The sequence below is a fragment of the Psammomys obesus genome, unplaced genomic scaffold (genome assembly GCF_907164565.1).
Source record: "Psammomys obesus unplaced genomic scaffold, mPsaObe1.curated_primary_1811, whole genome shotgun sequence".
Taxonomy (NCBI): Eukaryota; Metazoa; Chordata; class Mammalia; order Rodentia; family Muridae; genus Psammomys; species Psammomys obesus.
Genome location: NW_026593286.1, coordinates 36,005,461 through 36,029,083, shown reverse-complemented (window position 1 = coordinate 36,029,083; position 23,623 = coordinate 36,005,461). Strand labels below are relative to the sequence as shown.

The 23,623-nt window shown below is 38.0% G+C and overlaps 1 protein-coding gene across 1 annotated transcript in view; it reads left to right on the top strand.

Moving 5' to 3' along the window:
- Slc39a10 (solute carrier family 39 member 10) overlaps nucleotides 1-23,623 on the top strand; it is a 46,674-nt gene that overhangs the window by 20,462 nt on the left and 2,589 nt on the right. Inside the window, exons 3-9 of the mRNA XM_055616261.1 lie at nucleotides 239-446; nucleotides 10,323-10,492; nucleotides 11,529-11,717; nucleotides 14,411-14,531; nucleotides 15,536-15,904; nucleotides 16,672-16,752; nucleotides 20,760-20,950. Coding sequence (XP_055472236.1) covers nucleotides 239-446; nucleotides 10,323-10,492; nucleotides 11,529-11,717; nucleotides 14,411-14,531; nucleotides 15,536-15,904; nucleotides 16,672-16,752; nucleotides 20,760-20,950 — 1,329 coding nt within the window. The remainder of the gene's footprint in view (nucleotides 1-238; nucleotides 447-10,322; nucleotides 10,493-11,528; nucleotides 11,718-14,410; nucleotides 14,532-15,535; nucleotides 15,905-16,671; nucleotides 16,753-20,759; nucleotides 20,951-23,623) is intronic.

The following is a 23,623-nucleotide window of genomic DNA, read 5'->3' as shown; positions in this document are numbered from 1 at the left end:
CCAGAATCTCCAAAAAGTCTTGAGTAATCTAGTAGAATGTTTCCGTATTAAACATTCTAGTAAAATGTTTAAATTTTTACACAAATTCTTATAGAAAAGATGATTCTTATATAGTTATATTGCAATCATTTTCCATTGATACTTAAAATGTTTTAATTGTACAATAGCTTATTTTGTGTATAATCTTAAAAACCTGTTCCTATCCAACTTTTATTTTGTTTTGCCCGTTTTCTTGAAGTGCCTGAACGTCACTCAGCTGTTAAAACACTTCGGTCTTGGTGCCAGCTCTCCCATCTCACCTGATCTGTTTACGTACCTTTGCCCTGCCCTGCTATATCAGATCGACAGCAGACTTTGTATTGAGCATTTTGACAAGCTTCTAGTTGAAGATTTAAGTAAGGATAAAGCTCTGGTTCCTGAAGATAAGGCAAATATAGGGGCATCAGGTAAGAAAGATATTTTTTTTCTCCTTAAGGTAGTACTCATACTGTCTCTTAAATTATAGGTTAATTAAAAAGAAGTACTAAATTGTTGGTTTCATTTTAGTGTCACATTTTAATGTTCTAATCATATTTAGATATGCATAAAAAATACTGGAAGAAGAGAAGAGGCTTGGTATTTTTTATTTTATTTCGCCAGTATAAATAAGGGGCTTCTGATTAAAGTTATTTTACAATACAATAATTCGATCTTTTGCAGGGTTAGGGCTTCATGAGAAACAAAGATGACTGGGTTTAAAGAAGTGAAATGGGAAGGTGGAGGCTAGACAATCGGAATGGCCCAGACAAGCTCCCTGACTGGCGTATGAACTTCATCCTGGTTACTCTTCCGGGTTCCAATTGGGTGAAAGCAGTGCTGTTTTCAGATTGCTCCCAGGATGCGTTGTTTATTCTTTGCCATCATTTCCAGTTGGTCAAGCAGCACCACTGTAATGTTCACAAGGCTTCCTCCCTGACGCTTCACATTCCACTGTATGAAAGTCTGTAACTCTTTGGGATCAGAACCAAGATAAGATCTAGAACTTCTGTATTTGCCTTTGATTTTCTTCTTTTCTTTTGTATAATCAGACATTTGTGCCTTATCTTTACAGTATTTGATAACCTTCTATCACATCTCTGGTATGCTTTTTTTTTTCTCATGTAAACTGTACTATGCCATATGGTCTCAAGGCTAAGAACCCTTTGCTTTGCTTGAGGCTTAGGCTTTCTGTACCTCTCATTTACTTTCTGCCTTTGCATCTCAATCCCTAACATTTCTCTCTTCTCAACATAATAAGCATAGCACACAGCTAGCTTATTCTATTTTTCTTTCATTCTTCTCTATCTCCTGTGTTTCTTCAAAGAGTCAGCTTAGGCATTTGACTCTCTGTGATAACTTAACTGCAGCTTAACCAAGTTCCCTGTTGACACATGTCCCTGTAGAGATTTGGGGGACTCTTAATAATTTGATTAATATGTTTTTGTTGGGCCTTAGTTACTTAAAGGCAGTGACTAAAACTTTCATTTTTATACATAGTAAAGAGAGCTTCAACAACTCATGCTGCTTGAGTGAATAAATTGTTTAATATTAGCCTACAAGCTTTCTGTTATATTCCAGGAAGATGTTTATTTAAAATTCATCTTTGAAGCTCATTAAATACATAATTGGAACAATAAAATGTTCTAAAAACTGGAATTTCCATAAACTGCTTATCCATGTGTAAAACCACAGTGGTGTTACTGTAAGTTGATAATAATGAACAAAGTTCAGGTTGAAGTACCCAAGATGTTCTGAACCCAGGGGATAGTAATGAAAGTTTTTACAAGTGGTATTTATGGATATGTATAAAAATTGAATTCTAGCGTGGTGAAGGATAGGATTGTTTTACATTTTATTGCATAGTGATAAAGTAGACACATTTAGGAATGTCTCATTCCCATTTGTAAGAATTCCGTTTGGGATACACACAGGTCTTACCTCTTAGACTACAGCAAATTAAACGAAATGGTCTCTTAACGTAAGTCAGTCTTCTCAGTGCCAGCACTTCTAGTACTGGTTAATTTTTTTTTTTCTCAATGAAAAAATAACCTTAGACTAGATAAATTAATTATAATAGGCCACAATGTTTGGGATGTCTCTATGTATTATATTGAACACTTACACAAAGAAATTGCATTCATTCGTTCACTCACTCACTCACTCACTCACTCTTGAGCTGGATTGTGATTCGCGGTTACTCAGGCTGGCCTTGAAAACGTGGGCCAGGGTAATTATGCTTCGGCCTTCTCTGTAGCTGTGGCCACAGGTTGTGCTACTGTCCCTGAATCTGATTTATTAACTCAAGAGAGACACTTTCTTGTCTTTGTTTTATAAGGGTTAGAGAAGTGTTTTGCTCAGGTTCACATAGCTTTCAAGTTTGAGGCACTGCAGTGTGAACTGTAGATTCTCCATGTAATGTTTATAGTCCTAATCCCCACTCTACTGCTGCGGTTCCTGCTCCTTACTGAATTGGACCTTAATGCTTTATTAGAATGCAAATAAGAGTGCAGTAAGGAGGTAGATACAGTTATAAGTAACAGCCAGCATGTTTTTAGACCTAAGAAGAAAGTTGTAGAAAGTATTGGTGTAACTGTGCTTCTAAGTGTTGATCAGTTGCTGAGAAACATCCTCAAGAATGGGCTAAAGAACTGGATGTTGTACACAGGCCTGTAATCAGAGACCTTAGAAGGCAGACACAGGTGACTGGATCCAAAGCCGGCGTGGTCTACATGGTGAGACACCTTTAAGAAAGGGGAGAGAAGGAAAATCCTCAGGCTCCTTAACCCATGTAAGAAGAGTAGAGACAGACTGAGTCCACAATTAAATTTAAACATTCCTGGTGGAAAAGATATATTTTGTCTTCTTTCTTAACCTCATTCATCTGAGTGACTGTCCTTACCGCCACAGAAAGAAAATCAGAGATTAAGCTTAATTGAAAATAAAATGTATTTTTTCTGTACAGGGAGAAATGGAAACTAATGATTGTTTCATCTAAAGTTAAAATTAATAGTGTTTTTATTTTGAAGGATTCTAAAAACAATTCCAGTTCTTTGTTTGTATGCCAGTGGTAGATTAGGCCTTTTAATTAGTGTTGTTTATGTTGTAATATTGCCATAATCCATATATTGAAATAAAGCTGTCGACAGCTATGTAACTAGTAATACTGGAAGTTACAGCTTATTCAATTTGAAAGCCTTAGAGGAAATTGTGCTTGCTTTGAAAACAAGTATGTTACAAATAGTGAATATTGATTAGTTGTTTGCAGGTGGTTTTTTAGCATTGTCAGAAATGCAGCTTGAATTAATTATGTCCTGATAGATGTTAATAATTGTTAGAGAGAATGCCCCGCTAGTAATTATTTTTAATGACTACTGCACCATTAAGAAAGGTTAACTTGTTTTATATAAATCTCCCATAGTGACTCAGCTACTACCTCATTAACTTTGTTCAAAGACTGCTGTAAACCAAATACCCTGAATAGTATGCATGGTAGAAATCGTTTGTTTCACAAGATTGGCTCATCTAGTCATAGAGTTGGCCCTAGCTTAATTACCGGGGGGTCGTGAATAGGCTGCTAAGCATTTTCTGCCAATTAAAATGCTGAAATAGTGTAGAAAACTGCCATCTTGCACATGCTTTGCACCAAGTTAATTAGAAAGTTTCCACAGATGAGCGCTTCTTTTTAAAAGAATGCATTTTCTCTCCTGGTAATGAGGAAAGGAGTTGGTGAATAACTAAGCATGAAGACCTTTAACGTTTTAAGCAACCTAATTTGCGGAATAAGTGAAGCTTGCTTCAGACACTTAGTTCTTTTTATTACATATGATATCTTGGGTACAAATAAAGAAAACATTTGCTAGTTGTACTTAATAGTTTTCATATTGCCTGTCAGGTATGAGTTCTCTGAAAGATGCCTTCCCAGCTGTGCTTTACTTTGTTTCATACCAAATACATTGTGATTAGAAATGCACAGTAGTTTGGTTAGAAATAGAAAAAAATTGCTTTGCCTCTTTCTCTCGTGTATTTAGAAACTTGGGATCTTATGTAAGCTGAAAGTCAGTGAACAACCTAGAGAGGTATTTCTAAATACAGCATATTCAAAACTGAATATAGGTCAAAAGAATTGTTTTTTTGTGAGAAAGATTACTAAGTGGCTAGAAAAAGTACACTCAAATTTATAGTAGTAAAGAACTGAGATTGTTTTCTGGAAATAATTAAAAGAGGAAGTTTGTATTAGTACACATACTTGGGAATGGTTGTTCTGGTTCTGTTAATGAAACAGTTGTTAGGAATAGTTGTCATCTGTAGAAGGGTGCTCTCATTTTTTATTTCTTTCTTTTTTAAGTGTGAATGAGTGTTTTGCCTACATATATATATATATATATATATATATATATATATATATGTGTGTGTGTGTGTGTACCCATGTGCATGCCTCGTGCCCTCAGAGGCCAAAATAGGGCGCCGAATCCCCCTAGAACGTTCCAGATGGTTGAGAACCAGCATGTGGGTGCTAGGAATTGAACCAGGTCCTCCTCGACAAGAGCAAGTGCTTCAGGCACTGAGCCAATTTTCTAGCCCCTGTCTGACTTAATTATTTCTTAGACTGTCAGACACATGATAATTTGTGGTAGTTAGATTGTTAATGTTACTGCTTATGTCTAGTAGCCTTGAAGTAAGTGTGGGTGCATTGTGATATTTTATGAAGTTACATATGTCTTCATCTTTATCATAATTAGCTCAAAATTCAAAGGCTGTCATTTAAATTAACAGTTAACATTTCTTCTTTCAGACATAATTATGCTTAATTTTTCTTACCTATCATCTTTTTTTATTTGTAGCCTCCTTTAGTAAGTAAAACACAGTGATATGTAAAACCCTTGGCTGAGATGTATGAAGGGAACAGTATGTAAAAGTTAGAGGACGGGGTTAGTCGTCTTCTCACCATCCCATCTCTGACCATGTTCTAGCCAGCCTTGCCTATCCTCTGCAATTTTGTGCTTCTGAGGCAACTCCTCAGCTCCTATGTTTACTTTTCTTTTGTTTGGTTCTTTTGTTTGTTTGTGGGTTTTCACTGTGTAGCCTTAGCTGTCCTGGACTCTCTTTGTAGACCAGGCTGGGCTGGAATGCATAGAGATCCGCCTGCCTCTCCAAGTGATGGCATTAAAGGTGTGCTCCACTACTCTGGCTCCATGTTTAATTTGACTTTTTAAAATTGCTAATTTTATGGTAGATATTTTATTACAACTTTTAAAAGTTAAGCCAATAAAATGGAAAATTTTTTCTTCCCTTTTTAATGTTAACATAAAATAGAACACCTTGATCTTAGTTATTACGTGTACAATTCATTGGTATTAAACAGACTCATAACAATACCTAAGTCCTTGAGGAATGCTGCTGGCAACGATGAGGAGGTGTAACAGTGACCATTTGTCTTTTTGTGTGAACTCTGTGATCACAGACAGTGGCTACAGATCTCTAATGTTGGGTTTTCTTTTTGCCCACCTTGTGTATGCTTTGGGTAGGTTATTTGAGTGTGTACCTTGTCAGGATATACCATGTCAGCATGCTGAGCAGCAAGGGGTGGGGGATAAGTGGCCACCACAGCTCTAAGAGCTCACATTGATCAACTAAACCACATTGTGCCATCAAGTCTTCCCTTAAAAATAGATGCATTATGAAGACAACAGAGCTTCAAAGTAGTAGATCAGAGATCTTGCCAGTGTTATGGGGACCGATTCCTTGTCTTTTCTACTCTTCTGTCTTCCCAGAATGCCCCTTTAACGTGTTTTAACTATGTAATTCATTTTTACATTATTATATTCCAACCACTATTATTTAAAACTTTTATCACCCTACATAAATAACCATTAAGCATTAACTTCACATTTTCACTTCTTCCAGCCCATGATAAGATCAAATTTACTTTCTTTTTACAAATTTTAACTGTTCTAGATACATCATATAAACAGAATTAGGCAGTATTTGGGGTTCTTATCTGGCCTATTTTATAATGTTTTTAGGCTGCATTCATTTTAATGGAGTTCCATTGTGTGTGTCGACCTGTTAATAATAGTTCGGGCCCTGACCAGTTATGGTGAGAATGGATATACATAAACATGAATTCCTGAATTCCTGGTTTGTACGGCTTATCTGTATTTAGCTTTTTGAGGAATTGCCAAACAGTTCTCCACACTGGTTACAGTGTTTGTCTTCCATTAGTATGCAAAAATTCTAATTTCTCCATACCCTTGTCAGCAGATGTTTTCATCTCCATTGTTGTCAAGCAAAGACAAGGTTTATATGAAAGAGATAAGCCATGGTGTTGTCCCATGCCATTAATTGCCTCACCAGAGAGTTAGCCAATTGAAACTTGTTTTCACTCTACAGTTGGTAAAGATTTTGTTAGTTGGATATGGTTCCTTTACTCTCAGCTCTCTAGAGGCCCAGGCAGCAGATCTGTGAGAGTTCCAAACTAGCTAAGGCTGTATAGTGAAACCCTTTTTCAAAAACACAAACAAAAAATAGTCTTTTGAAGATACCCTCTAAAATATTTATATAGAAGCATACTATATATTTTCCTAATTGAAGAAATAGAAACTTTTAAAATGGTAAATAAATGTTCAAAGTTACATATAATTTTAATTTTATTTATTCAGATCTTTTATTTTAAATTTCAGTTGGTAGTCAATGATTAGGTAATTGATAAACATTTTCCATATAAGCAGAAAGCCACCAAAACCTCTGAATAATTTTTAGTGGATTTGAGTTTTGTATTAACATGTCATTCAAAGGAACAGCTTTCAGCATAATCTTTTCTTTCATCAGCTTCAGCGGTATTATTGAGTTAGTCTGGGTAGATGTTGTACCCTTTGAGGTACGGTGGGGATAGTACCCTTTAGATTGGGAAGTCATGACTCTGGAGTGATTTATGGAATGCCTTTTTACTTTGTGATATTATACTTCTTGACTTTCAGGTGTCATATCTCATGTGCAAACGATTTTCTTTTTTTAAAATAATTTTTATTTTTTATATTAAATCAAAGGTTATTTACTTTGTATCCCAGCTGTAGCCCCCTCCCTCATTCCCTCTCGAGCCCACCCTCCCTTCCTCATCTCCTCCCTGCCCCTTTCCAAGTCCACTGATAGTCCTCCTCTCCTTCCATCTGACCCTAGTTTATCAGGTATCTTCAGGACTGGCTTCCATGTCCTCCTCTGTGGCCTAGCAAGGCTGCTCCTCCCTGGGAGGGTCGGGGGAGGAGGTCAAAGAGCCAGCCATTGAGTTCATATCAGAAATAGTCCCTGTTACCCTTCCTAAGGAGCCCACTTGGATACTGAGCTACCATGGGCTACATTTGAGCAGGGGTTCTAGGTTGTATCCATATAAGTGAGCTTTCCTCTTTTTGGTTTTTCGAAGTAGTAGCCTTGGCTGTCCTAGACTCTTTGTAGACTCTTTGTGAGTTCAGGCTACCTTGAACTCACAGTGTTCTACCTGTCCCTGCCTCCCTGAGTGCTTGGATTATAGGGGTTCACCACCACACCTGGCTGAGATTTTCTTTTTTAAACCATTTTTTCCTCTTAGACCAGATTTTCTTTCTGGAGGGAAAGAGATGTAATTATCATATATATTACATATGAACTCACACAACTCCCCAGATGTACATGATTATTTGTGTGTGTTACTCTCTGGTGGCTGATTCTCATTTATAGTATATGTACTGCATCCATTAGCATATTGAAAATTTGACTTTTATTGAGTTAGGTTTTATGACTTTGACTACTTAGCCTTTGGCTAGCTGACCAACAATTTCAAATTGTCATTGCAGAACATTACAATTTTTGTGAATTAACAGAATGTTTCTTAGACCTTTTTCATATCCTAGATACTCCAAGGCAGATGTTAACATGAGGATTTTAGAAATATTTGCTTAAGATAATATTCCTTTTAAGTTTATTGCTTAGGTAGTGTTTTTATTTTTTTATTTTTTCTTCATACTAGGTTTAAACTTAGGGCCTGATGAATGCTTAGTGCTTTGCCATTACACTTTATTTACCTCAAGTCTCTGAGTAGATTTTTTTTTAATATGCTAGTTAATATATATGCTATTTTAATATGGCCTGAAATTTCAAAATGTTATGTTTAAAATTTAAATATGCTTCCAATGCTAATATTTTATTAATTTTCTGTGTCACATTGTGTGAATGGTTAATTATCTCAAATTTATAATACATTAAATAAATGTCATTTTCTATAAATTAAAATTTAGAATTTTTTTTCTTTTACAAACATCTTCATAGTCCAAAGTGAACACATAGAATGTAATATGTAGAAGGTAACCTAAGGAAAAAAAAAAAAAAAAAAAAAAACATGGATAACAAACTTACCCAACTAGATTGTTTCTGTAAGTAATGAACTTTAACTTAGCATCTTTACTTTTATGTGTGAATTTTCTTGGACATTGTGGCATAGAAATAAAATACTGTTATTAAGTAGTTTTAATAATCATGATTTTTTTGTTTAGAATAAATCTGATTAATGTACATTTCTGACAATTAGGAAGTTAGCACTATCAAGGTGGTTTACTTGGTATATTATATACATTGGGTCATATGTTGACAGTATTAACCCTCACATTTACATTAGTAAGGATATACACTTACAATACATTCACTACCTTACATAGGGTTTTAGAATATAGATTATTTGTTTTCCCAATTAGATTACTGCTTCTCCCTTCAAATTCTTTATTGAAGTTTTTTTGCAGTCACTGTTTTGAGATAAATTGCTTCTAGATTGCCAGCTAAGAATGCTAATGTATTTGGAAAGGGGAAGTCAGGCATTACTGTAGAAGACATTTTTGACTCCATGATGTTTTTGTTATTAACATTGCTTTCTACCATTTAATCAAAAGTAAAGTTTTTCTTTAATCTTTCCCTATCCCATGGATATGATTAAAGCTAGAGAGAGCTTTGTAGTTTTAACAAATGTTTGTTGGATTAGCTACTTTGTTAGGTAACTAACAATTTAACACCTGGTGTAAAATTAATTTAGGCCCCTTCTCTGACCCCTCAAAACTGCCAGGCACTTTCATAGATTTCATTGTTATCACCAGTGAATTGGTACAGTGGCTTTGTTATCATTATTAAATTAGCTTTTAACCTGGGACTGTCCTTGATGTCCTAGAATAACATCAGATGGAGGATCTCCTTTTAAATGGTGTTTCAGCAACCATGTTGCTTCTGTAATGTTTCTCTGACCTAAGATTTTTGGAAAGGCACTAGGTTTTTCTTCCTTTATAGCTTCAAAGTGTCTGCAAGAATTGGAAATTTGAATCTGTCTAGTGTCATGACCTCATCCCTATGGTATTTTTATGCTTTGGTCTTTGGTCATCTCACTTTCCCGTTGTTATCTGAGAGTGGTTATCTGTTAGGGAGTAAGGCACACAGTAGGCCACTAGTGATAAGTGGCCTATTGTATTAGTTCTGTTAGCTAATTTAGCAAATGAGGAATTACTGTCATTTTGACTGTGTCCACTGATTCATGTCATGGAATGCTGACTACCATGCACAATAGATGAATGCAATTGTTTTGGTAAAGTTGAGCATTACTGCACATCTTAGCATCATTTCTACACTCATGTACATGCTTTTGCAATACAGGTCCTCATGTATGCTGACAAATACCACTAACATATTTTCCCACCATTTTTATTTTACTATTATAAGGTCTTGCTAAATTGCTAAGTCTAGATTTGAACTTGCAGTTCTCTCACCTCAGCCTCTTGAGTAGCAAAGATTACAAGAATATGCTCTCACACCTAGCCGAGATAATTACTTCTAACAGTAAAGCTACTACAGGTAGTGATACTGTTTTGTTGAGCATGTGAATATACTTCCATTTGCAGCAGATTTATTAAATTTTTAAAACATTGTGTTAGCAAAACTTTCAATTGTGATATAATAAATAAATGCTTCACTTGATACAGGAGATTTTTATAACTATATTGTTAGATAACTTATTTGTGCTCTGCTTGTAAATGGTGAAAAGAAGCATTATTGTTTGGGTAGTGGCTAATAGCATTTGAAGTAACATCTAGTGTAGACTGGTGGGCACTGTGTGTGACTTGATCTCAGTTTCTTTAGGTGTTCATATTGGCTCTTCTGCTTTGAAGCTCAGTGATGTCATAAAGTTTCTTATATATGGTCTAGGTAAGATGATGTGTCTCCTGGACTTGCCTATCTCCTATTTGTTCTTTAGAACGTCCCTCTGTGCTGTTGGACTAACGCTGACTATTTCCCTGCAGCGTGGATCTGTGGCATCATTTCTATCACTGTCATTAGCCTGCTTTCCTTGCTGGGTGTGATTTTGGTTCCCATCATCAACCAAGGATGCTTCAAATTCCTTCTCACGCTCCTTGTTGCACTAGCTGTAGGAACAATGAGTGGAGACGCCCTTCTTCACCTGCTGCCCCATGTAAGAAATCCTTTTAATGCTGAACGTTACACAGAAAGATACAGTGTTGAGTGTTCTTGAGGAGCACACCATGGTAATACAATTCATGTAATTGTATGTTCTTACAGGTTGAAGTTTTTCTAATTTTCACAGTTGTAATTGCAGTATTTTCAAATAAATTGAATCATTGGGTTTTAAACGGGACCAGGAGGGATAGGTCATCTGATCTTTCTATACACTAGGAAAACCACTAGGAGAAATGTTGCAGTGGTTGTGCTCTAGCCAGGAGGGCACAGTGGGGAACTCCTTTGGATCAGTCAGAGATTTGTTACTAAGTATTTGTGGTTTAAATGATACTAATTTATGTTTACAAAGGATTCAATACTGTTTATTGTTTCTTTTGGCTTCATTCATTAATTTTTCTAACCCTTAGAGGCATTTGTTTAATCATGCAGTATAATATTTCCAGGCAATAAGCCAAGGAAATTAACCATAAGGCAACTCTCTGTCTTATAATATCAGTGAAGCACTTTGAGATTCATAGGTCATGTGTGGGATCTGAAACTTTGATCCTGTAAAAGGTCAAATTAGAGGAAAGTGAAGGGCAGGAGGGGGAGGGGAAGGTTGTCTCATGTTTCCTCAGTTAGCTGGGAGATGTAAGTTCTGCTGTCCCATAGCATAGTAGAATGACTGTAGATGAGGGTAAAGTGAAGATAGGTGGACTCTAGTATAGGTAAGGAGATGTGTGTGTGTGTGTGTGTGTGTGTGTGTGTGTGTGTGTGTGTGTGAGAGAGAGAGAGAGAGAGAGAGAGAGAGGACACCAGGTGTTTTTTTTTCACCATAAAGAAATGATAAATGTTTAAGAAATTTATTATGACTTGAACATTATATAATACATGCATGTATCAAAATAGTCAAGTAACCCAATAAGTCTGTACAATTTTTATGTACCAATAAAAAGTTTAAAATTAGAGTAAAAACTAGAAGATAATCTTTCTATAAGGTGTTATAGTCAAAATTTGAAATGATTTCAGTTCTATTCTTCATTATGTAATAGTCTCAAGGTGGACATGACCACAGTCATCAGCACTCACACGGACATGGTCATTCACATGAGCATGAGTCTGAGAAGTTTTTGGAGGAGTACGATGCTGTGCTGAAGGGACTTGTTGCACTAGGAGGCATTTACTTGCTGTTCATCATTGAACACTGCATCCGAATGTTTAAGCACTACAAGCAGCAGAGAGTAAGTGCTTTTCACATGTTTGTTTTTTAGGTACAGGTGTAAGTAAAAAGCATCTCTTTCTGAACACACAGTTTCTCTTAATTATGATCTTGGTATGTATTCCATCTCTATCCTTTTTTTTTTTTCCTTGCCTCTGATCTTTGTTACTTTTTGTCATTACATTTACTTTAGCATTTCTAATCGAGGAACAGCAGTGTCTGAGATAGCTTGTGTTTCATCAGACCTAGTGATTTAAGTAGAGTGGGAAAAGCTATTGACCAGTTTTTTTAATAAGTGTGTATAAATGGAAACAGATCCTATCAGTTGTCTTTTACAGTTTTAAGTGACTTTCATTGTATTATCTTACAATGAACTATTTCATATAACACTTTATTTATCTGAACTACCTCACTGGTAGTAGAAGTACCAAAGGGAAGAAGGGCTCAGGATAATAGGGCTCACTTCAAAGACAGTAGGAAAATGATGAGCGGGAAATAATGGAAGCAGTCTTTCTTAATAATGATACCCTACTTGGGAGAAGATGGCTCAGCAACCTTGATTTTCATGTAGCTATCTGTGTCTGATGTTTCACATATGAAAATTGGTACTATTTAACGCCCCAGAAAATTGGTACTATTCGCTGTGGTTAACTCTGTTCATGTTGGTTCACAGTGGCCTGAACAGCTTACAAGTCAGTCAGTGGTATGTTTGAGGTAGTGACATACAGATAGTCCCGATGTGTTATATTTAAGTAAAATTTTACTCCTTACAAGAGTTACAATTTTCTTCTATCTTGTTAATTTTAAATATATTTTTTTCCAGTACTCTGGGTAATCATAATTTTGTTTATTTGTGATTGTTCATTCACACACACATTTTTGTATGTATCCCCTTGAGACAAAATCAGCTTGGAAAAGTGAAATCTTACCAACACACATAGGACTAGAAAATGCAATAAGTAAAATAAGCCAAACCCAGCAAGGCAAATACTGCACACTCTCATATATTTATACCGACAGCTGTCACTTGCATGTAGAATAGTGGTTTCCAGAGGTTGGGAAGACAAAAGTTAAGAAAACCTAAACCACAACTCAGAAAGAATACATTCCAGTGTGTCATGGAACCTAGTGACAACTGTAGTTAAGAATAATGTAGTGTATAGTTTATGAAGAGGGGATCACAAAGACTTTTAATCATCCATAAATGATAAAGAGGGAAAAATATTAATTACCCTGCTTTAATCAGTACACACAGTGCATGTTTTGAAATACCAAACTGAACTCCATTAATATGTGAAATTACTGTGTTTTAGAAGAAAAGGACGCTCATTCATAAGGAAAGTAGCACAAAGCACTTGGAAGACACCACAGCCAGTCAAGTGCTTGGTAAGAACAGAAGCCAAGTTCAGTCTCTCCAACCCTCGCACAAGCTGGACATGGCGGAAAAAGCCGTAGTCCCACCAGGCTAGCCTAATAGGCAAGTTCCTGGCCGGTGGAAGACCCAGTGTCAAAAGAATAGAAAACGCTAGGTGGATGCTCCTGAGGAACAATGCCTGGGACGGACCTCTGGCCTCCTCTGGCCTCTACAGATAGGCACCCGCATAAGCACACCTATGCGTGCAAGTCCACACAAGACTAGAGTAAAACTGTGTTACAGGGTCCGCTGCACTCTGTTGGTCAAGGCCAGTCACAGCTCTCAGCCTAGGGTAGACCGTGTCCTTACAGGTCAGCAGGGTGCTCACCCAAGGGAGGGGGAATTGGCCAGTGCCTATCTTTGGAGACTGAAAGCAGCCATGGCAGGCAGTAAGCACAGCCCAGGGATGAGCTCATTTTCACTCCAGTGGAGTAAATGCTTCCTTAAGTCAGCATTTGAGAAAACCAGAAATGTTAATGGGAAGAGGTGTTAATAGTGGTAGTTAGTGACAAAATTAAGTAACAAAAAGCATACTGCTACGTGAAGAGGGAAGATTCCAAGGCTAGCTGGGCAGCAATTAATACATGAAATAGTTGAGGATCAGAGTATGTTCAGTGCCTGCTTACAAAGTCACAAGGAAGAATGGCTGCTTTTATTGGCACACTTAAGAATTGGTGATTGTTGCATGTTTCCTTACTTGATCCTCACAAGATTGCTTCCGTTTTGTAGGTGAGTTGTTTCCTATTTTGTGTTAATAAACTTAGCCTTGCACATCTCAGAAGCAAGCTAGAGGTTGAGAATTCTAGCTTAGGTTTGACCCTTTCAGTCATGCTATATCCAGAGAAGTGAGAGATTCTATTTTTGCTACTTTATCATGTTACAGAAGTATTACACACAGTATTTTCACATATTTTCATTTGGATTGCATAATAGTTTAGTACCTTGCTAGCTACAATTTCTCTACACTCTAAAAGTAGACAAATTGAGCCAGTGAGATAGGTCAGTGGGTAAAGGAGCTTGTAGCCCAGCCCAAGAACTATACCCAGGATTCATATGGTAGAAGGAAAGAGTCCCCCAGCTTGTCCTCTAACCTCCACACATATATTATAGCATGCATGTAAACGTGCACATGCACATATGTGCCCACATAGACTTACATTAAATAAGGATGTAATGATAAATTTAAGACACAATAAGCTATGTTACTGTTAGCATCAATTGCCTCCAGTGGGGCTTAATGTGGCTATATTGTTACTAGTTACTGCTGCATATTTTATACTAATATCATATCCCCCCAACAGGGAAAACAGAAATGGTTTATGAAGCAGAGCACAGAAGAATCAACTATTGGAAGAAAGCTTTCAGATCATAAGTTAAACAGCACACCAGATGCTGATTGGCTGCAACTCAAGCCCCTTGCCGGTAGCCAACTATTCCAATGAGAAACTTAAAATCGTTTCTATGCAGGGTGTTTGAAATTTCTTTTCTTTGTACTTTTCCTAATGTGTTCTTCCTTAAATGCGAGTGTATCCTGTATTTGTTTACTTTAGTCAACTCCAGTGTTGTTCAGATACATTATGAACAGTGAAAAATTGCCACTTCTTAGTTTAAAAATACATGACTGAAATAAAAGAAAGGTCAGGCATGATGGCACTCACCCATAATCTCAGCATCTAGGAGGCTGAGGCAGCCTAGGCCACTTAGCAAGACCACTCTGTATCAAACCCAGAACACAGAATGAGGCAGTCTTCTGAGTCAGTGTTAGAACTCTCCAGCCCCTGTGTCAGCCTTCCCAGTTCTGGGATCACAGGCATGGATTACCATGCGCAGTGGCGGGTACTGTTTCTTCACAGTATACAGTTTCCTTCATACGTAATTGGTTATAGAAGGAAAATGAAAAGTTGCCCCTGTAGTTAAAGGAGAATGGCTTGCCCTTGTATTTAAAACTCACGTTCTGTTATCTAACAGATCAATGCATCTCAGACAGTTTTCAGAGAAAAAGTAAAGATTTCTTAACCTATGTTTTTCTCTTTCCCCACAATGTGTCAGGTTTTCAGCATAGATGGCACCCTTTCCTAGCTGTGGAACTCTCCCAGAAGACAGTTGGGAATTATCCAGGTCTTTACTAGAAATAATCTTTAAAAGGGATGTGGCCAGAACATCCGGTAGAGATCTCTGAGGGGTGTTGTCATTGGTGGAGCATGTAGAGAACTTTGCCATCAGTTAACTGACTTGGGCAAGTTATTTAGATTTTAGCTGATAGACTTTAGAAAAATTATTCTGATGGAGTGACTTTTAAAATACTTTAGGGAGATATATTCACTTAAGTGGTGTTCATCTGTTAACAGGTAAACCTGTTTTGCCCAGTTTAGATTAACACATACAAATGCATTTGCTAGATGAGCATATCCTTTATTCTAATGTAGGAACGGATGACTCAGTAGTTTCTGAAGATCGACTTAACGAGACTGAACTGACAGATATAGAAGGCCAACAAGAATCCCCTCCTAAAAATTCCCTGAGTGTGGAGGAGGAGAAAACCATGGATCATTCTCACAGTGATGGACTGCACACCATTCATGAGCACGAGATCCATGTGACTGCACATAACCACCACGACAAGGAGAAGGCTGTGCTGAGGAAGCACAGCCACCAGTGGCACCACAGACACGCCCATCATTCGCACGGCCCCTGCCACTCTGGCTCAGACCTGAAAGAAACAGGAATAGCCAATATAGCCTGGATGGTGATCATGGGAGATGGCATCCACAACTTCAGTGACGGGCTAGCCATTGGTGAGTATCCTGAAGCCAGGGTTGCAATTGCTCTTTAAGCACGCTTTTCTTTTTCTACTGAGTTCATAAGGTGAAAATATACCCACAGTTTTTAAATACATTACTGCCATTTATTTTTCTCTAAAGGATATGGTATATGGAAGTAAAAAAAAAAAAAAAGACATTTTAGTAGTTTTTGGTTCTCTGAAGCTAAACAATTGTCTGTAGTATATTTCTTAAATAACTTGCTTTCTCATTAAAGTGCAGTCACCTTACTGAAACTACTACCTTAACATCATATTTCAAATATGTAGACACAGCTACAAGAGACCAGTGTAATTTCAGTCTTGGATTTAATAAAGTTTTCACAGCTTTGGAAAAGTGAAGACAAGTTTCACATTAAAAGCCACCATAGCAAATTCACACACATTAGAACATATGTGAACTTCGGATGCTGCTGCTGTGATGTAAACTAATGACTAATTTAGAACATTAATATCAACAGGACAAGATTCTCTTTGGCATGTAGATTTTATTGATCATTTCTGAAGCAGAAGCCATATTTTTTTTTTTTTATAATTGTAGCAGATATTGATACTAAATACAGACTTTTCCCAGTGGGATAAGCTCTTATACACTGATGTATATTTAAAAGCCAAGATGTGTGAGATGGGTGAGTTACATGTACCCTGAAAGTAGTTTAGATAGAAGGAACATCTCACTAACAAGAGTGGAAGAAGCAGGAGGCCTGAAGCTCACGTACTGTTGTCTGTGTTCATCTTCTCCAGGGGCCGCTTTCAGTGCTGGACTGACTGGAGGGATCAGCACCTCCATAGCCGTCTTCTGTCATGAACTACCACATGAATTAGGTATGAGCCTCAAAAGCCTCACCGCCTTTCCCTCCAATCTAGGCTTTTCTCAGTCGTAAAATACAATAAACCGCCAAGATGTTAAGACGGAAAATCTGCTGACAAGTGTAGAATGCCGTCAGTAGCCAGGCATATCCCAATATAAGACTGAAGGTACCTGCTCCCTGTGTCAGTGCTCATGTGATACTGTTAGGAAAGGTTGTACATGACTAAGTTGGTGATCATAAATTAAAAGGAAGTATCATTTCTCAAATCCCTGATTATGGTATTAAGCCTTTTTCATTTTCATCTGTCGTGTACATGATGTTCTTAATGTTTGCTATTATATAATTGAAAATTGAACCAGGGGAACATAAGATATTCCTCACAGCTGATGGAGAGATCACATTGTTATTCAAATAGTAAACAGAATGTTGGTTAAAGAGACTTGGGTATGTGCATGGTCTTTAGAGAGCTGGAAGTGGTCCTGGCTGTCACTAAGGAACGCGAAGGGTTTGGAGTAATCCTTAACTTCTAATTCTTTCTTTTTTCAGCCATAAAGTTAGATGTTTGGACGATTTCATGTGTTTGTGTTATTCTAGAATTATGTTTTTTAAATAAAGTAGAACCCTCAAATAGTTTGAAGGCCTTTTTTGTTTTTTGTTTTTTCCTTTCTATTTTTTAATGTTTTCTTGCTTGTGGTTGTGTACTATAATCCCAGGATCCAAACTTTTTTTCAGTCCTTATTTTCCTGTTAACGTCAACTTTCCTCTCATTATGGATAACCATCGTCTATGTTTATTTTATACTTGTTTTTATATTTTCTAAAAGCAGAGGTCTGGGGATTTGTTTTGTTGAGATGGGATCCCACCGGGTAGCCCTGGCAGGGCTGGCCCTTTCTGTGTAAATGGCGCTGATCTGAAACTTGCGTCAGACCCACCCCACCTCCCAGGTACCACTGTGTCTGGCCAAAGCTCCCTTTCTGATTCTGAGTAGTGTGTTTTGGCATCAAGAAAATCACATTTGAGAAATAAGTCATACTTTTGGACTCAGCTCAGATAAGGTATAGTCCATTTTCCCATCTACTTCGAGTATATCAGAGATTAAACTTAATTCAGAATCAGTTCTCTGTAACTTGCTTAATTGTCAAAAGAAAGCTGACCATTCACTATATAAATTTATGTAGAATTTTCTTTTAGTTTTTATTCATTTTTATGTGTAGGCGTTTTGCCTGCATTGTATTTTTGTGTATTATTTTGCATATCTAGTTCCCAAGGAGGTCAAAGAGGGTTTTGGATCCTCTGACTCTGGAGTTACAGATGGTTGTGAACCACCTTGTGGATTCTGGGAATCAAACCCAAGTACTGTAGAAGAGCACCCGGTGTTCTTAACTGCTGAGCTGTCTTTCTAGCCCATAGAAAATTTAAATATACAATAATAAAGAATAAAGGACATCAAAATAAACTCTTAAAAAATCTCAGTGATTATTGTTAGTAACCAAATTTTTTAACCCATTTATTGACAGCTTTGGCTGCCTCGTTTGTTGTGTGAATTAATATCTTTTGTCAGCAGGAACAAAGGAATACTGATTTATCTCGTGAAGATTCACATGCTTTGTCTAATACCCTTTGACTTAGTAAAAATACATAGCCTCTTTCTGAGGAGGAAAGTGGTGTAAATTTGTCAAACTTCAGAGGCTTTCTGGCCTGGGGAAAGACTAGAACAGAGTTCTGAGTGAGATGTTTCACTCTATGCAGTCTGTAAGACTGCCCGACCTGTGCTTAGCTTACAGCTAACAGGACACATGCAGTCTGGACTGGAAGCTCCCTGTTACCAACAGAAGTCACGGTGGCCTATGGACTACAAGATTCATGGTTGTGTTCTCTTTTTTCCTTTAGATTTCTAGCAGTCATAACAACAGCAGGCTCATTTATAGAGATTAATGAGGTTTTTAAAAACTTTCATGTGAAAAGGAAACAGTGTGGCATCTAGGAAATTTTGGCAAATCACAACAAATTGATTTGAAACTTGTTTTAGCTACCTACTGAAACAGTGGTATTGAGAAAAGGACAGACATGTAAATCACTGAAGCATGGCTTAATGTCTCCATATATATGGAAGACTTTTTTTTTTTTTTTTCAAACAAAGGTACAAAGAAAATTCTGCACAGATAGGATTCAGCAAATGATGCTTCGATATAGAATGTTCAGGTGCAACGCTCTGCAGGAGAACCAAGACTGGCTAATTTTATGTCAGTTGACATGAGCTATGGTCATTTGAGAAGAGGGAACCCCAGTTGAGAAAATGCCTCTGTGAAATCTGGCTATAGGGCATTTTCTGTTCTTTTTTTCTTTTTTCTTTTTCTTTTTCTTTTTAAGACAGGGTTTCTCCAGCAGCTCTGGCTGTCCTGGAACTGGCTCTGTAGACCAGCCTGACCTCAGACTCTAGAGATCAGCCTGCTTCTGGTGCGGGAGGACACACTCCGTTTCGGGTGATGCCACACCTGGCCAGGTGTCCCAAGTTGTATTAGGAAGCAGGCTGTGCACGCCATGTCGCACAGCCAGCCAGTAAGCAGCACTCTCCTTGAACCTATGCGTCCGCCCCTGCCTCCAGGTCATCACCCACACCTAGTTTGCATTCCTGCCCTGACTCCTCTAAGTGGTCTGAGACTGGTTATGAAAGCCGAAGAAACCCTTTCCTCCCCAACTTGCTTTTGCTCCATGTAACCCTTGGACAAATAACTTAGGAGCTAAGGTAGAGAAGGTATAAAGGGAAAATAGTATTAGGTAGAAACTAGAGAGTGGCAGTGTTGAAGACATTGGAAGAACTTTTACTTTTCAACTAAATATAAATAATTGAAAAATACTGCTTCTTGTAGTTAATAGCAGTTTATTGGAATATGAAAAAAATACTTTGAAGCAGTTTCTCTTTTGTTAGCTTCTATTTGCTATAGATGAGAACATTGTAGCCATGAGAGTGTCAGAGCATACATGTTTAGATGCATAGATCTTAAGAGTCTTAAGGACAGAACAGAGCCCCGTCAGTCGTCTATATAACACTGTCCATACACTGTTAATTGCTTGGTTGGATGCTTTATATTTAATAACTAGAACAAAGAAAACAGTTACAGTAAGTAAAGCTACACCTTGGACCCTTCAGCTTCAATAGTCTTATGTCCAGCAGCATTTGCCTATTCTGTTGGCATCTCTGTGAGTAATAATTAACTGCTTTCCCCAGTGTTCGGTGTTAGATGAAGAAAAAAACAGCTTCCTTCTTACTGTTCTCTTTTTGTTCTTGTTGCTGTCTGTTAAACTTGTATGTACTTAGATCTCTAGAAAAATAGCCCCAGGATTCTTCTTGTGTATCTGCTCTCTTTGCAATATTGTGGATGCTCTTTATAGCTCAGCTTGGCACTCATATGTACTATCATGAACACATGGAAAATGCTGGGGGAAAACTCTTTACTTTCCTTATATCTTGGGGTTTTCATAAAGTCTTTATTGTAGTTTCTGGGGAAAATGTATACATAGCATAACATATACTTTAAAAGGCTTTGACTGCTCTTCCAACTTTGGCCATTTTCCATTGAAGAGTACAAATGAACTCTTGATTGTTACTTTAAAAAGGGCATGGGTATATTTATTTTCTCATTTTTATTGTTTTTGCTGTTTTTGAGACAGGGTTTCTCTGTGTAGTCCTGGCTGTCTTGCTTGGAACTTGATCTGTAGGCCAGCTGTTTTCAAACTCAAAGGTCCACTCTGCCTCTGCTTCTCAAGTGCTTCGATTGAAGAAAGGCATGTGCTACAGCTAGCTTTTAAACTGGCTCTGTATATACAGTTGCTTGGCAGTTCGCATGCATATAGACTTATGTAGAACAATTGTATCACCTTGACAGCTTTTGCTCTACTGTGTTGGTAATGATGTGTTTTTATAATGCATTCTTAACTTTTTATTGATAGTTTTTTCCACTCAAAGGTGTGCTTTCAAATCCTGTGGTTTTAAACTCTCCCATGGTGTCTGAATTGCAGGTGATTTTGCAGTTCTTCTGAAGGCGGGCATGACTGTAAAGCAAGCAATTGTGTACAATCTCCTCTCTGCCATGATGGCTTACATAGGAATGCTCATCGGCACAGCTGTGGGTCAGTATGCCAATAACATCACACTCTGGATCTTCGCAATCACAGCAGGCATGTTCCTCTATGTGGCCTTGGTGGACATGGTAAGATGCTTTAGATAATTTTTCTGTTGTACTAAACTTGCAAATAGAATGCAGCCTTCAGAAATGGAAGACATCTTTGGAAGTGGTTGGAAATGGCAGTGTATTTTTTTAAAGAACATGACCAATTTTAAAGACTGTGACATTAAGTCATAATTAGGGAAAGCATTTACCGTAGGATTTCTTTGGAGATGCTGAAAATTTCTAACTAAGCATTGTGCACCAAGTCAGGTAGGATGTAGAAATGTGATTACAGAATAGTGGTGTTTCTAAGCAGCCCTGTGATGTTGCGGTGGACAGCGTGTTGTCACATAACAGTCTCTAGAGGTTGCTTTACTGGCAAGAAGAAGAAAGGAGACCGTGCATGCCAGTCTTTATGACTGGTTTTAAAGTAATACCAGCAGCAGTTGTTTCATTTTCATTTTACTCCAGTACTCCAAATACCTTAGACAGTATTTCTATGGAACTATCACTTTCTGTAGGTTTCAGTTTTACATTTTAAGTAGTTAGCACTTTCACTTTTCTTCCTGGCAAGGTATATCAGACACTCACAAAACTTTCATTTCCATCTAAGAATAATATCCCTCAGTTCCTATACGACCTGCCAGACTTCCATTTGTCACCATCCTGGATATTTGTGCTTGCTTCCCTTTCCAGCCTTGCATCACTTCCCCTCTCTTGTGTCATAGAGCACCTTTCCCGAGGGTAGAAACTGCTGCGACTGCAGACAGGCTGCTTTGCTTCTCACTCCTTAGGCGGCACTTTGTCTGCACCTTGAGTCTGCTTCTCAAGGGTAGAACCCGCCAGTCCCCATGTGCTCTCTCTCCCTGGCACTTGGGTCTTGATCTGTTGATATCACGCTGAGCATTTGGCCTTGGTGGGGAGATGGCTCTAAGCAGACCAGCATTATTGCCATCATTGTTAGGTGCTGGGTAACAGTCCTGGAAATGCAGTTCACAACCACTGTGAACGAAGGTGGTCTGACACACATAAAGGATAAACAAAATGTTTATTTTATGAAATATGTTTTGAACCTCTTCCCCAGTTATTCCTAGCTCCTTCTCCAGCTTAGAGCAGAGTCATGTACTATATTTGGAACTATAGAGAAGCAGGCTGAGAAGAGAATTAGGGAAGCTGTTTCTGATAGGTTAAATAAAATGGAATGAGCTAATGAGATAAGCTAATGGGGAGAGAAAGCTATATTATATAAATGCAGCTTTATTGGATCAGCAAGGGAGGGGGAAGGAGAGTGGGGAGAGAGAGAGAGAGAGAGAGAGAGAGCAGGAAGGGAGGTAAGGTCCTATGGAACCAAAATGTCTGGATTATATAGTCAAGGCTAGAAAGAGAAGCTCCACTCCTAGGTAGGGGGCAGGGTAGGCCAGCCACACCCTACAGTAGCTAGGGACTTAACAGTTTCACTTTGCTTTTTCAATAATAAGAAATCTGGACTTAGTTTTAAAGAACATGGAAGTGTTTATTGGGAGCAAGAGGAACAGGTATATGAGGTCCTCAGTCCAGTGGTGACAGAATCCCTCTGGTAATTAGTTCTACTCTGGGGATTGTGTTCTGAGGAAATAACTGAAGAGATGGCCATCTATACAATAAACAAGCTAACAGCATAGACCTGTTCTCTGCAAGGACTCAGTTATATCAAAGACATTCTAATGTTGACATGGAAGGAAACAAGCCCCCTGCGTATATTTCCTAGCACATTATGATGCCTTTTCTAATTAGGAAAAAGGTATTTAAGAATGGCATCCAGGGCCAGTGAGAACTCAGCAGATAAAGGCACTTGCCACCAAGCCTGGTGACCTGAGCTTCCTGGGTGAAACTTTCTGGAGGTCAGGACACCCTGAGTTCTCAAGGTGGATGGAGAGAACCAGCTGCTTACTGCAACTTGTCATCTGACCTCCACAAGTGCACTGTATCACACACATAGGTATTCTCACACAAATTAAATGAACGAAATAGATTTTAAACCTCAACATGGCTTAATGGGGGATAATGTAAGCATTGTCAGGTACAATATGCTGCTCATGAATTTGGAAAACCAAACAGGGCTGCAGCAGTAGAATAATAGAACTGCATTTTTATTAGAAAGACTGCCTTGACCAGAGGGAAGATTGCTTACCTAAAGCTATCTGAAGGCTTCAGGCAGGTGATGGCTTCCAAAGGAGCCTCCGTGGAAATAATTTCCCACCCTCCCTCCCTCTTCTCCTCCCCTACTTCCTCCTTCCTTCCTTCCTTCTCTCCTTCCTTCCTTCCTTCTTCTGTGGGTGTGGTGTGGTGTGGTGTGTGTGTGTTTTACAGATGGTCATACCTAAAAAAGGGCCTTAGAAATACCAAGTAGGCTATACCCGAGAGCCCCACTTATACCCTGACGTTGGTGAATATTCATAAGTGCTGTGTACCAGTAGACACTGGCCAGCTTTTTGCTATAATTATGGCAGTTGTGGCATGCACATAAAACTTTAGAATGGCAAAGGCCCAGCATTGTTTCGGTATCACTGCCTACAGGAATCCAGAGGGCATATCTGTGAAACATTCTGTATGTTATTTATGCTTCACTATTAAGGGAAATCAGAAAGAAAAGTATTTCTAACAATAAAAACTTAGAGAAAGGAAGACAAACTATGTAGTATATACACACTTACTAGAACTGGATATATAAAGTTG